The sequence below is a fragment of the Mobula birostris genome, chromosome 2, assembly GCF_030028105.1.
Source record: "Mobula birostris isolate sMobBir1 chromosome 2, sMobBir1.hap1, whole genome shotgun sequence".
NCBI classification, from domain to species: domain Eukaryota; kingdom Metazoa; phylum Chordata; class Chondrichthyes; order Myliobatiformes; family Myliobatidae; genus Mobula; species Mobula birostris.
Genome location: NC_092371.1, coordinates 208,738,119 through 208,751,922, shown reverse-complemented (window position 1 = coordinate 208,751,922; position 13,804 = coordinate 208,738,119). Strand labels below are relative to the sequence as shown.

The 13,804-nt window shown below is 39.8% G+C and overlaps 1 protein-coding gene across 15 annotated transcripts in view; it reads left to right on the top strand.

Moving 5' to 3' along the window:
• The window catches only part of dnmt3ab (DNA (cytosine-5-)-methyltransferase 3 alpha b), a 514,213-nt gene that overhangs the window by 372,579 nt on the left and 127,830 nt on the right, over nucleotides 1-13,804 (top strand). For 13 of the 15 annotated variants that reach the window (XM_072251369.1, XM_072251365.1, XM_072251366.1 and 10 more), the window contains one exon: nucleotides 6,520-6,708. The exons of the other annotated variants lie outside the window; for them this stretch is intronic. In XM_072251369.1, coding sequence (XP_072107470.1) covers nucleotides 6,520-6,708 — 189 coding nt within the window. The remainder of the gene's footprint in view (nucleotides 1-6,519; nucleotides 6,709-13,804) is intronic. 15 annotated transcript variants of the gene reach the window in all.

The following is a 13,804-nucleotide window of genomic DNA, read 5'->3' as shown; positions in this document are numbered from 1 at the left end:
AGAATCCCAGTTAAAACTGCATTGCAAAAGCAAAAATTGCAGTGATAACGTTAGAGAAAGTTCCACTCTTTACTAAGGTATTATCAAAGATTTTTGTGTACCCAGTTTGTCCAAATATAGCACCCTGAAGTTTCTGGGAAGATTTTGATCATGAAAGTGAACATTCCATTTCCAAAAGAATAAACTTAATGTTGATCAAAGTGCAAACTCTAACTTATTTTAAGGACTGGACGCAATGCTACAATCATAGGCAGAGTGATCAGAGACCATCCATGCTGATGAACAGCACTTTTATAGCCCTCTGCTGCTCACTGCCGCCGTGCAGATTTTAAAAGAAACCCTGCTAAGTGTGGAACCTTCATCTTTTGTTCAGTGTGACTTTTGCATCTTGGAAGGGGCTTTAGGTGCAGTGGAGTCCTCACAAAAGTGCTACCATTCAAGGAGAATCTCCTTTGCACGACAAAAATTATAAACTTTTGTTAAAAGTTTAAAATCAAAACTGCATCATACTGCAAATACACAGCGGAGCAGAGTATCTCATTAATGTTCTAACTGGAAAACAGAAAACTAAAAACTAACTGTGTCATCTGAGGTCTTCCCTTATATACCCGTGGTGAAAATGTCATCACATGACCTCACATCGGCGGGAAAATTACATCAGGTGACCTCCAAAAGACCATTACATCATTCTCACAAGAAAGTCACAAGATCTCCTTGAGGTATGTAACAACGTGCATATTATTTATAAGTTTGTGCAAGTCCATCTGGCCCTCAAAGGGCAATCCACGCTACCCCAAGCATGCTCTTCTCTCCCGCACTCCCACCACTCTGCTTTTGATCATTGTTGGTTGAACTTAATGCCTAAGAACACTCCCCATTAGCTGAAAGACTGCTGACTCAAGCATGATCTGGCCCTTTCTGTAATTAGAAGGGCAGCTCCTGAGGTAAGTTCAATGTGGGCTGCATACAGAGGTAAGATATTTAATAATGGAGTACAAGAATTTAGCAGAGCAATTACATACTTTGTAACTGTCTTGAAAGAAAATACAAAAAAAACTACAAGAAATATCCAAGAACCAAGGACCCAATGAGAATGAGGAATTGGAGAAAATAAATTTTTGTTTAAAAGTGCACTAGAGACTAAAATCGCAAGGTAGTACATTCCAGAGCTTTGAAAGAGTTGGCTATATAGAGAGTGATTGCACTAATTATCTGGTTATTATCTTGATAACCATGAGCAGGTTATCATCTTCCAGAATCCTGAAATTGCTCACATAGATTCAAATGTGGTAAATGTGGCATCTCTGTTTGAGAAGGGTGCAAGAAAGGGAAAAAGGAACGCCCTACATGTTTGCTGAATGTCAGTAGCAATGAAGATACTGAAGGGAATAATTAAGGATGTGTTAACAGGATTCATTGATACAGTAAGTAGGATTGAACAGGATCAGCGTGGATTTATGAAAGGAAGATCAGGCTTAGAATTCTTCATAGATGTGAAGAGTAGAATAAGGTGGTGGAATCAGTGGATGTGATATATTTGTATTTTCAGAGATTTTCAATAGGAATCCGCACAGGAGGCTGGTCAGCAAGGTGATGTGTGGGTAATGTGCTTATGAGGAATAAGAACTGGCGAAGAGAAGTCATAAATTCTGAGGAAGAAAATATGCCAGTAGGCTACAACCTCGGACCAGTGCCATAGGATGGATGCTCAAATACTTAGTTTTATGATAGGGAGAAATTATTTCACTCATAAGATTGTAATTCTCTGTAATTCTCAGCCCAGATGCTTAGTTCTTTAAAGTTGAAGTTAAAAGATTTTGGGCGTTATGAAAATCAGAAGATCTGGCAATTGAGTTAGGACAGAGTCTGTTATTGACTGGCAGAGGAAACTTTAGAATCAATTGGATTGCAGAATGGTAATGACATCCAGCAAGGTCATTTCACTCTTCAACTCTCTGACAATGCAATACAGGTCATTCCTCTCCTCCCAACCTTTCCCTGTGTCCCTGCAATTTGTTCTCTTTGAAGCTATAAGGCAGCGCTAATTGAATCAAATTCTACCACCATGTCAGACAATCCATTCCAGATGTCCATTGCTCTCTGCGTAGAGGAGATTCTCTTATGTCACTTTTGGTTCTTCTGTTAGTCGCGTTAGACTTGTATCCTCTGATTCTCCGTCCTTCCACCAAATGAAACAGTTTTTCATCAATGACTTTGTGTAGATGCTCATTATTCTGAACACATTTTTCACATACCTCAAACTTCTCAGCTTCAAGTGAAGCCCTCACAGTGTCTCCAGCCTTCTTTATTTTTCATTTGTGGAACTATTCAAGTAAACCTTTTTTGCATCCTGTCCAAAGCCTTCACAATTGAAATAATAATCAGTTGTGGCCAAAAGTTGAAAATTAGCATAACATAGAAGTGAGGGAAACATCACTTCTAAGCTACTTCATCACCTCATTCTTTGGTGAATTTTTCATTTTTGCAAGTGTTTTTTTTCTTTCCAGCTAAATGATGGCAATAACATTGCAGCATGCAATTTTGTACAGTGCAAGTTTTCACTCTCACAGCCTGAAAAACAATGATTCTAATTTACTGAACAAACAGATTTTACTGACTGTGTTCATTGAAGCTGTGCATTTAAAGGATCAATCTTCACACTGTATCCTTTATGCTTACTGGGACCTGTGACTTTTTGTGACCTCAAATACATCCTTACATGTGCTCTGACTGATTTTTTTTTTTCCCATTCAGATCAGAGTCAAGGTCAGTTAACATACCAGCCTCAGGAACATTTCAGTCCATTGCTACTAATATCTGCTACTTCTCACAGCTCACTGGTCCATTGCAGAGGTCATCAAAACTCTATTCCTAAGGAAAGAAGTCACCTCTTCTTTCCTTTCAGTCCAAGGAAGAAGGAAAAGCTGGTACAGCCATCTGCCTGCATTACAAAGTGCAAATATTCATAGACTGCCCTTTTGTTAATACACAGAACTCCCTGGTAATGCCCTTGCACCTTGAAGATGTTCAGTAACCTCCTGGACAAAGAACATACCTCCTGTAGACATTGCGTTCATCAACTGTCCTGATTTTCTTGTTAGTAGACATGGTGTTACCTGGCTGATGCGCAGTATTAGATTTACACCATATGCACCACTTCATATTGAGGGCACTTTAGTCTCATCTAACCAAAAGACCTTCTTCCACCTCTTTACAGTATTTTCTAAGTGACACTTTGCAAAGTCTTTATGGGCAAGGATTTTTTTTATTAGCGGTACATGTGGCGTAAATCTAATAATGTGAACCAGCCAAGTAACACCATCCCTACTGTAAAGTATCATGGAGGTAGCATAATGCTATGGGAATGCTTTTCAGCAGCAGGGACTGGAAATCTGGTCAGGATTGATGAGAAGATGAATACTGCTAAATACAGAGAGATCCTGGATAAAAGCTTACTTGCCTCTGCCAGAAAACTTATACTGAAGAGGAAGTTTGTCTATCTGCAGGACAACGACCCAAAGCACACTGCCAGAGCAACCATGGAGTGGCTTCAAATGACGAAAGTGCCAAGTCAGATTCCTGACCTTAACCTGATTGAACATCTCAGGCAATTTTGTTTTCCATGGAGGAATGGGCAAATTTTGCTCCAGTACATTGTGCAAAGCTAATAGAGGCTTATCTAAAAAGAATACTACTGGCTGTAGTAACTGCAAGAGGTGGTTCAACTAAATACTGAACAAAGGCAATGAGTACTTTTGAACTGGTGACATTTCAGTATTAGAATTTTTAGTTTTCCATGCTTTACAATCTTTCCTGTCTTTTGGGCTCTGCAGTGAAAAAGGAGCATGTGATTCACAAACAAAAATTCTCTGTTAAATTGATCAAAATCCCTGATTGTAATCTCCATTATGTGAACAAAGGATTGGAGCTGAGTACATTTTCAAGGCACTATATGCCATTTATGCTGTGCTCTGCATGAGTAGTTGAGAAAAGAGTGAAGAGTTTACAAGAAAGAAAGAATAAATCTGTTTTTAAGTAGATTTCCCTACAATCTTAGCTTAGTGCAGTTGCAGTTGTCGGGGAAGGTAATTTTTTGAATCTTTCCTGCTGGTGCAAAGGCTTACCAGCCACATGCAGAAACCTGAATATTTAGGTGTGTTACCTACGACTTCCAATCGTTCATCAGGAAGACTGTGTGCTGCACCTGCTTTAAATTCCATTATATACCACGAGCAAGGTGCCCCACTGAAAGATCAGTCAGAAAACCCATCTTTATCATTCATCATTACCGTCGAAGGAGATCTCAGATGTCACTACTTATACTCAAAAAAATGAATTATATTGCAACGTTCTGAGTGCACGTTTCTGAAATGTGTGCAAGAAAAATGTTTTTATAAATTGGAAAGTCACACATGGCCTCTCTCTAAATTTTCAATATTCACGCCTGGCAGTCAAGTCTCCGCGTGCAACCCAAACATAGAAAAACATCCCCTTCACATCTGTAATTCTGACTAAAGAAAGCACAACAGCACCTCTACTTCCTCAGGAGTCTGCGAAGATTCGGCATGTCCTCAAAAACCTTTGCACGGATCTATAGGTGTGTGGTGGAAAGTGTGCTGACTGGCTGCATTACAGCCTGGTCTGGGAACACCAATGCCTTTGAGCAGAAAATCTGACGAAAGGTAGTGGATTCGGTCCAGTAAATCACAGGTAAACCCCTCCCAACACCGAGCACATCCACATGAAACATTGCAGTAGAAAAGCAACATTCATCATCAAAGATCCTCCCCACCCAGGCCATGCTCTTTTCTCGCTGCTGCCATCTGGTAGAAGGTACAAGTGCCCCAGGACCCGCACCACCAGGTTCAAGAACAGTTACTACCCCCCAACCATCAGGCTCTTGAGCAAAAGGGGATAACGACACTGATTCTACTTCTGGGGCTCCCACAACCAACAATCTCACTTTAAGAACTCTTTATCTTGTTATTTCATGCTCGTTATTTATTTAGATCTGTATTTGCACAGTTTGTTGTCCATGAATCCTGCTTACAGTTACTGTTCCACAGATTTGCTAAGAATGTCCGCAGTAAAAGAATCTCAGGGTTGTATGTGGTGACATGTATGTACTCCAATAATAAATTTTACTTTGAAATTTGAACTATAATTCTTGAGTATTTATTTGAAGTTCAAACTTAATTGATTTATTCCATCCAGCTGAGTTTTAATTGATTTCACGCACGGAGGTCATGTGTTCAGACTGTGGTTCATTTTCCATTGAGGGCCTGCACGTAGACACAAAAGCACAAATGAATTTGTAAAGTTAGAATTTTTATCTTGTCCTGGTTGAACAATATTCCCTTGATGGAGTTGCCAAGCAGTGTTATAAATGATTGAATTCAATCAGTGGCTGTTCCATTCAAGTTGGTCTTAAGGTCATATGTTCCTAATGTATTTTATTTAAGTACCCTTTATGTTCATGGGAGATACCTTGTGGGAATAACAGCCAAATTTATGAAACGACACAACCTGAAACTTTGCAATAAATGGGTAAAAAAAACACTCTTATGTAATTCATTAAAATTCAATAGTCAGACCTGTATAATATAATGAAAAGTTAAAAACTATTGGAGTATTTTCTTTGGAGATTATGCCATCATTTTTGGCATAGCTTCTACGTAAAGGAAGGAACTTGTTTCTCTGCTTTGGTTGAGGTATATTTTGTTAGAAAGTGTGTTTATGATATGTATTGGTTTTTTAGAAATGGACAGTATTATTAACTATGGTGGAAATATTTTTCACAATAAATTATGTAATTTATTATGGCCTACAGTGATTACAAATAAAACCAATCTTCATTCAGGAAGAAAGTAATCATTTGACAAATGATTACCTGTTATGTCAGTGCCATTTTCATAACAAGAAATGATTATCATCAGAAATACATGTTTATGATGCTTAACACTCAGACAGATCCTGCTATGAAATGGCATGAGATCTTTGGGTATCTAGAAAAGGCACCAGCTACTTCACTTGATTGCATCAAGTTTCTTATACGGCCCACCTCTCCATGAGTGAAGGTTTATGTAAAATAACAGGTTTATTTACAGCAATCAGAAATCTAATCTAATTATCACTGCCCTTAAAATGGGGCCAAAACTGGGAAGAATTTGTCCAATTCTACCATCTTTGGTGTCCTGATCAAATGAGCAAGTTTATGAATGAAAGGTCAGCTGAGAGGTGGTGCAGCACAAAGGTTCAGAATCTTAAATAGTGTATGGTTGGTGTTTCTCCAAAGGTGAGGCATAAGCATAATGATGTTTACTTAAACAGTACTTGATTGAACACATCCAAAAAAGTTGATGTCAAAATGGTGAAATTTTTAATTATGCTGCCATATACTTGTCTGTAACGTAGGTAAGAAACTCCTAGCAATTTTAAATGTCGACCCCATTCCATAATGGGTGTTCTTTCATTTACTTACATTTTTCCCTTTTTTGTCTTCTTATTCCTTTACTTTAGTCTCTCACCTCCATGCGTCCTTCTCCCGCTAGGAGGGTGAGTAAAAAGGCTGCAGACCCCCTTGATGCATCCCACTTGAATGCCACTCCATTGCTTAGCCAAGAGGAAGCACTCTTACCGTGGGGTGAGATGGAAAGAATGTCATATTTTCCCCGAAGTGGGAATCTTCACCCCCTCCCCCAGACTGAGGTACAGTGTCTAAACCGTTACTCTACTGAGTTGCTTTGTTTCAGTCAATAATTTTGCCACCCAATGCATATAGCAGGGTGCATGGAGTACTCACACAAACTCCTGTGTGAATTATCAGGACAGTTCTGATTAGTTTATGCCATGAGATGCCTTGACAATGTCATAATCTTGTTTTGAAGGATACCATCTTGTCACTAACTAAATGATTGACCTCAAAGGCACAGGTATTGAACAGAAATAGATGCACCCATTGAAAAGTGGCCCTCTCTGGAATTGCTCATCAGAAAATCAAATCCATAAGTGAGGCAGTTTACCACCATAGGCCTCTGGGAGTGCTGCTTTATACCAGGCCCATCTTAGAATTGGTCGGGAATGGAGATTGGAAATACTCAATCAGGGGTGGGTTGACGAAGAATCTTCGAGCATTTCCCAATCTGTGAGGTTCAGCATGTTGATCCAACATCTGCTAATGTGAGGCAGGCTGTGGTATAATTGACCACAGTGTTACACACTGGGCTACGGAGTGATGAATGAAACAAGATACCCAATCCTTGCTGTAGTCTAGAGACATAGAAGTGCTTGTAGGTTGGGTTAGGGGTATCTTGCTTGGGTTATCTTCCTCGATATTATTGTCAAGTAATCTGAGATACTCGTTCAACTCACAAATGAACATCGCTCGCCAATGAATCAGCAAAGTGAGGCAACATACAGCTCAGAAATATATATTAGAGGCAGGAAGCATGTGAAGTACAAAATTCATTTTTTCAAGCTATTTTAGGGAATTTTGTAACTTTAAGTACTTTGAGTGGAATATTACCATCTTTCATTGAGAATGCCAGGACGCCCATTTCATCAGCAAGCTTCCACTTTGATTCCACTTCAAGCCTGTAGCTTCAAAAACCTCAGTGTTCAACAAGTGCGGCCCTTCAATTCTCAGACCTCTGTGGCTGTTTAAAGGTTGTAGAGCTTGTAATAAGTTTTGAAGCTGTTAAATCCATGATCACCACAGCTTCCCTGATTGTAAGTCTTTAAGAAGCATTGAAACAAGATAGTTCTGGAATAAGTGACGTTAGTGAGGAATAAAGCTAGTCTTTAACAATCTTTGAATTTTTTTGCCTCTGTTCATGTGCTCATGGTCTCCCTTGAAATTCACATTTATGTGAAAATATGAAATCTTTCTTTATGATAGAGGATCTTTCTTTGCAATCTTTCTTTAAAGTGTATCAATGTACACTCTGTGCCCATTTTATTAGGGATCTCCAGTACCTAATAAAGTGGCTACTGAGTGATTGTTTGTGGTCTTCTGTTGTTGCAGCCCATCCACTTTAAGGTTCAACATGATGTGCATGAAGAGATGCTTTTCTGCATAGCACTGATGTAGCATGCGGTTGTTTGAGTTCCTGTCAGCTTGAGCCAGTCTGGCCATTCTCCTCTGACTTTTCTCATTATCAGGGTTTTTTCACCCACAGAGCTGCTGCTCACTGGATGTTGTTTTTTGTTTCTTGCACCATTCTCTGTAAACTCTAGAGACTATTATGCATGAAAATCGCAGGAAATCAGCAGTTTCTGAGATACTCAAACCACTCCACATGGCACCAACAATCATTCCATGGTCAAAGTCACAGTTCTTCCCTGTTCTGATATTTGGTCTGAGCAATGACTGAACCTTTTGACCATGTCTGCTTTTGTGCATTAAAGGTCGCTGCCATGTGATTGGCTGATTAGATGTTTGCGTTAACAAGCAGAAGTACTTGATAAAGTGACCACTGAGTATATTGTGGGCTACTTTCAGGAGCCCAGAAAACAGGCAAAAGGATCACAGTGTGGGAATCAACCCATGCAAAGCCAGCAGCATACCAACTTGTTGCTAAATGCTAATTATAATGCTTGTAGTATGTAGATAGCACTTTCTGGGATAGGTGTATCGGCATTCAAGAAGCTTGACGCTGTCCAGGGCAAAGGTATTCCATCCACCAGGTTAAACACATGCTCTCTCCATCACCTAGCACTGTTTGGGAGTGATTGTTTAAGGTGGAAGATGAAATGACAATCTGGATGGTTGCTTCCGGCTGGCTGGTGTTGGCTATTTTAAGTGTTGTTGGAGCTGTAACTACGCATTCAAGTGAAGACTGCTGTTTCATTCTCCTTCCTTCTTTTATCTGGTGGAAGGGCTATGGGGTGGGAGCAGGGGTTCTCGACTTGAGTTCCACAGACAGCTTCCTTAATGGTATTAGTCCATGCTTAGGAACCCCTGGGTGGGAGGAAGGGTCAAGTGCCACACCGTTGACCAACCGTTATGGCTGCAAGGTGGTTGTTACTGATGAATGTCTGAAGAATGATGATGCCTCTGTGTTAATGGCATGACTTTTAACGACAGTGATAACATTGACTTGTAAGGGATAGATAATTGAGATTGGCTTGACAGAGGAATGAAATGATCACAAGAAAAACCAAGTGAAAATGAATCAGAGGGTATTCATTAATCTTCATCATGATCCATAGCAGAAGTAAGAGACTTCATCATCCCAGGACATAAGTAGGCAACAGATGGACACACATGGAGATGCAAGGAGTTCCAAGCAGGTGTTTCTCCCTGCCTCCTATAAACACTCACTTCCATGGATATAGAAATATTGTTAATGTTGTGCCATTTAAAGTAAGCAGAATATTTCAGGAGGATCATTGTAATATGGTTTACTTTTCTAAGTTCCCACAAATTTAAAAATTTTGCGAAGGTCTCTCCATTCAAAATGTGTAACCTTATCGCCACCTAGTGGACGAAAATCATATTGTTATAAAATTTGTTAATCAAATCAATTGAATCTGTGCATATTATCTCAGAATTCCTTCAGTTAGTCCTGACGAAGGGTCTCGGCCTGAAACGTCGACTGCACCTCTTCCTACAGATGCTGCCTGGCCTGCTGCGTTCACCAGCAACTTTGATGTGTGTTATCTCAGAATTGGAATCAGGTTTATTATCACTGACTTACATGATGTGAAATTTGTAGTTTTACAACAACGATATACTGCAAGGGCATAAAATCACTATATATTACAAAAATAAATAAATAATGCAAATAATCAGGAATAGCACGATATTGTCCATGGGTTCATCGACAATTCATAAATCTGATGACAAAGGGGAAGGGGCTGTTTTTGAACCATTGAGCATAGTCTTTCAGGCTTCTGTATCTCCTCTTTGATGGTAATAATAAGAAGAGGTGTGGTTCCTTAGGATGCTACCTTGTTGAGACACTGTCTCTTGAAGATATCCTCAATGGTAGGGATGGTTTTGCTCGTAATGGAGCTGCCTGAGTCGCCCACTTTCCAGTATTTCTTGCGATCCTGCACACTGGAGGCTTCATACCATGCAACAAGTCAGAATGTTCTTCACCACGCATCTATAGAAATTTGAAAGAGTCTTATGTGCCATTTTAAACCTCCCCAAGCTCTGAATGAAGTAGAGCCAGTGACATGCCTTCTTCATGATTGCATCAATGTGTTGGACCCAGGATAGATCCTCTGAGGTGTCGATGTCCAAGAACTTGAAACTGCTCACCACTGCTAACTCCTCAATGAGGACACCTGTGTTTTCTTCCCCCTATGCTTTCCTGAAATCCACAATCAATTCCCTAGTCCTGCTGAAGTTGACTGTGATGTTGTTGTTGTAACACCACTCAACCAGCCAACCTATCTCACCCCTCTGTGTCTCCTTATCACTATCTCAGATTATACTGACAACAGTGGTGTCGTCAGTGAATTTATAGGTGGTGTTTGAGCTGTGCTTAGCCACACAGTCATGAGTATAGAGAAAACAGGAATGAGTGTTAAGCACACATGCATGAGGTGCATCAGTGTTGATTGTCAGTGAGGAGGAGATGTTATTACCGTTCTGCACTGACTGGTCTCTTGATAAGGACATGAGGATCCAGTTGCAGAGGGAGATACAGAGGCCAGGTTTTGAAGTTAAACAATGAAGTTTGGGTTATGAATACAGTAGATCTCAAAAACCGAATCCACGTAACCGCAATTTATTTTTAGCATTTTTCAATCTTTTTAAGCTATTGTATAGTTTAATGATTCAACTTTGCCACAATCTGAATAACTGTTACGTTATTCTAAATCCACAAAATTTGTCTTCAGTAATTTAGCCTAACATATATATGTAATAACAACTCTGCATTTATCCCTGCTTCGCACATTCTATTCCAGATAAACCAAATTCTGGAAGCAGAAGGAATGAGATGAGGAATTAGGATTTTAGTACAGATTCATGATACATGGCTTATAATTTTATTTCCAAAGGTAAAACAAAATTGATTAAAACCTGAACATGCTCATCAGTATTAGAGGAGAGAATAAATAAGTATTAAGAGTAGTGAACATTTCTCCAGAAAGGGAACATAAACAACAGTTGTATTAATTTTATCAGAAACAGAAAATATAATCGTACAAATTTCAAAAAAAAATTGTTCCAAAACATCAATATCAAAAGTAGATCATTCAAGAAAAGAACAATATGAATACAGCAGAAAAAAATGGAGAACCAATAAAGGAATAAATTAAAATTTAGATAACTATGTAAAGTCAGTTTGAAACAGAAGATATATCTGCAGTTTGAAGTTACCAAAGTCAGTTCTCACAAGACAGGGTTGAACATAAGAAATAGGAACAGGAGTAGACCATCTGGCCCATCACACCTGCTCCACCATGGCTGATCTGACCATGGACTCATCTCCACCTACCAGCCTTTTCCCCATAACCCTTAATTCCCCTACTATGCAAAAATCTATCCAACCCTGTCTTAAATACATTTACTGAGGTGGCCTCCTCTGCTTCATTGGCAGAGAATTCCACAGATTCACCACCCTTTGGAAACAGCAGTTCTTCTTCATCTCCGTCCTAAATTTACTTCCCCTGAATCTTGAGGCTATGTCCACTAGTTCTAGTCTCACCTACCAGTTGAAACAACTTTCCTGCCTCTATCTTATCAATCCCTTTCATAATTTAATATGTTTCTATAAGATCTCTCTCATTCTTCTGAACTCCAGGGAGTACAGTCCCAGGCGACTCAATCTCTCCTCATAGTCTAACCCTCTCGTCTCTGGAATCAACCTGCAAAATCAAGAACAATTAGAGATTAATTCATAAACTCTGTGTGGTTTATAGATTATTTATGGAAGTACATTCTGATTTCTTTCATACTGAACCTCCTCTGCATGACCTCCAAAGCCAGTATATCCTTCCTCAAATAAGGAGACCAGAACTGCATGCAGTACTCCAGATGCAGCCTCACCAGTACCCTGTACAGTTGCAGCATAACCTCCCTGCTCTTAAATTCAATCCTTCTAGCAATAAAGGCCAACATTCCATTTGCTTTCTTGATAGCCTGCTGTACCTGCAAACCAACCTTTTGCAATTCATGCACAAGCACCCCCAAGACCTTCTGCACATTCAAATAATCTTTTACCATTCAAATAATAATTTGGTCTTCCAGTTTTCCTTCCAAAGTGGATGACTGCGCATTCCTTCTGCACATTCAAATAATCTTTTACCATTCAAATAATAATTTGGTCTTCCAGTTTTCCTTCCAAAGTGGATGACTGCGCATTTATCAACATTGTACTCTCTCTGCCAGATACTTACCCACTCACTTAACCTATCTCTATCTCTATCTCTCTGCAGTCTCTCCATATCCTCTGTCCAATTTGCTTTTCCATTCAATTTGGTGTCACCAGCAAAATTAGATACACTACACTCATATTTGTGAAGTAGGATGCCGTGCACAATCCTGATTTGATGGACACAGCTGTGAGAAGCACGGAGGAACATCTGGAGAAACTTCTGAAATGCCTGTCTCATTGCCGCTGCTACTGTGCGATCAAGAATCTCTGGAGGGGAAGGCCCCAAATCCTCGGCTTTGCCTATTGCCTGTTGCTAGGGCCGGGGTCGAAGCACTCGGCAGACATAGTGCTCAGTGCTCGGTGTTGGAGAGCTGGTCGGAGGCTCGAAGTTTTCACTCAAAGTTTTCGGGTGCTTCCAGGATGCTGCATCAGCAAGTTTGCGGCGCTGGAAGCTCATGGCAGGGAGAGTTTTCTTCCTTCAACCATCTGCGTGAGATTTTGGGACTTTTGAGAGACTTTGAGACTTTCTTTATCGTGCCCATGGTCTGGTCTTCTATCAAATTACGGTATTGCTTGCACTGTTGTAACTATATGTTATAATTATGTGGTTTTTGTCAGTTTTTTAGTGTTGGTTTGTCTTGTGTTTCTGTGATATCATCCTGGAGGAACAAACTATCACTTCTTAATGCATGCGTTACTAAGTGACAATAAACGAGGTCTGCTGTCCTCTCCATCCCCTGTTCCAGATCGTTAATTTCTATTGTGAACAGTTGTGGGCCCAGCACCAACACCTGTGGCACTCTGCTCACCATTGATTGCCAGCCAGAGAAACACCCATGTATCCCAACTCTCTGCTTTCTATTGATTAACCAATCCTCTATCCATGCTAATGCATCACCCCCAATTCTTATGGATAAGTCTTTTATGTAGCACCTTATCAAACGCCTTCTGGAAATCCAAGTAAATAACATCCATCTGTTCCCCTTTATCAACTGCACTCATTATATCCTCAAAGAACTCCAGTGAGTTTGTCAAACAGGACCTGCCTTTGCTGAGTCCATGCTGTGTCTGCCTGAAGGATCCATTTCTTTCCAGATGCCTCGCTATTTCTTCTTTAATGATAGCTTCAAGCTTTTTCCCAACTACAGATGTTAAACTAACTGGCCTACGAGAAAGGCTGTCTGCAAGAAAATGATCTGGCTTTCCTTCTTGGTTGTGCTGTTACAGAAGTCTTTCACTTTACCATATTGCATATACTTTTTTGGACTTGGACTGTATCTAATATTTGCATTGAGGAGAGATATCATTTCTTCACCCAGCAATAAATAATGGAATACTCTATGGCTAAAGCTCCTTTCATCACTAGACTTCTGTTTAAAATTCTTTCAGATATTTGAAAAATTGCTGATCCACTTTTAGCTTGAATCAATTCTTGGAGAAGCGGGAAAAAAACAGGAGACAAAATTTGTGAG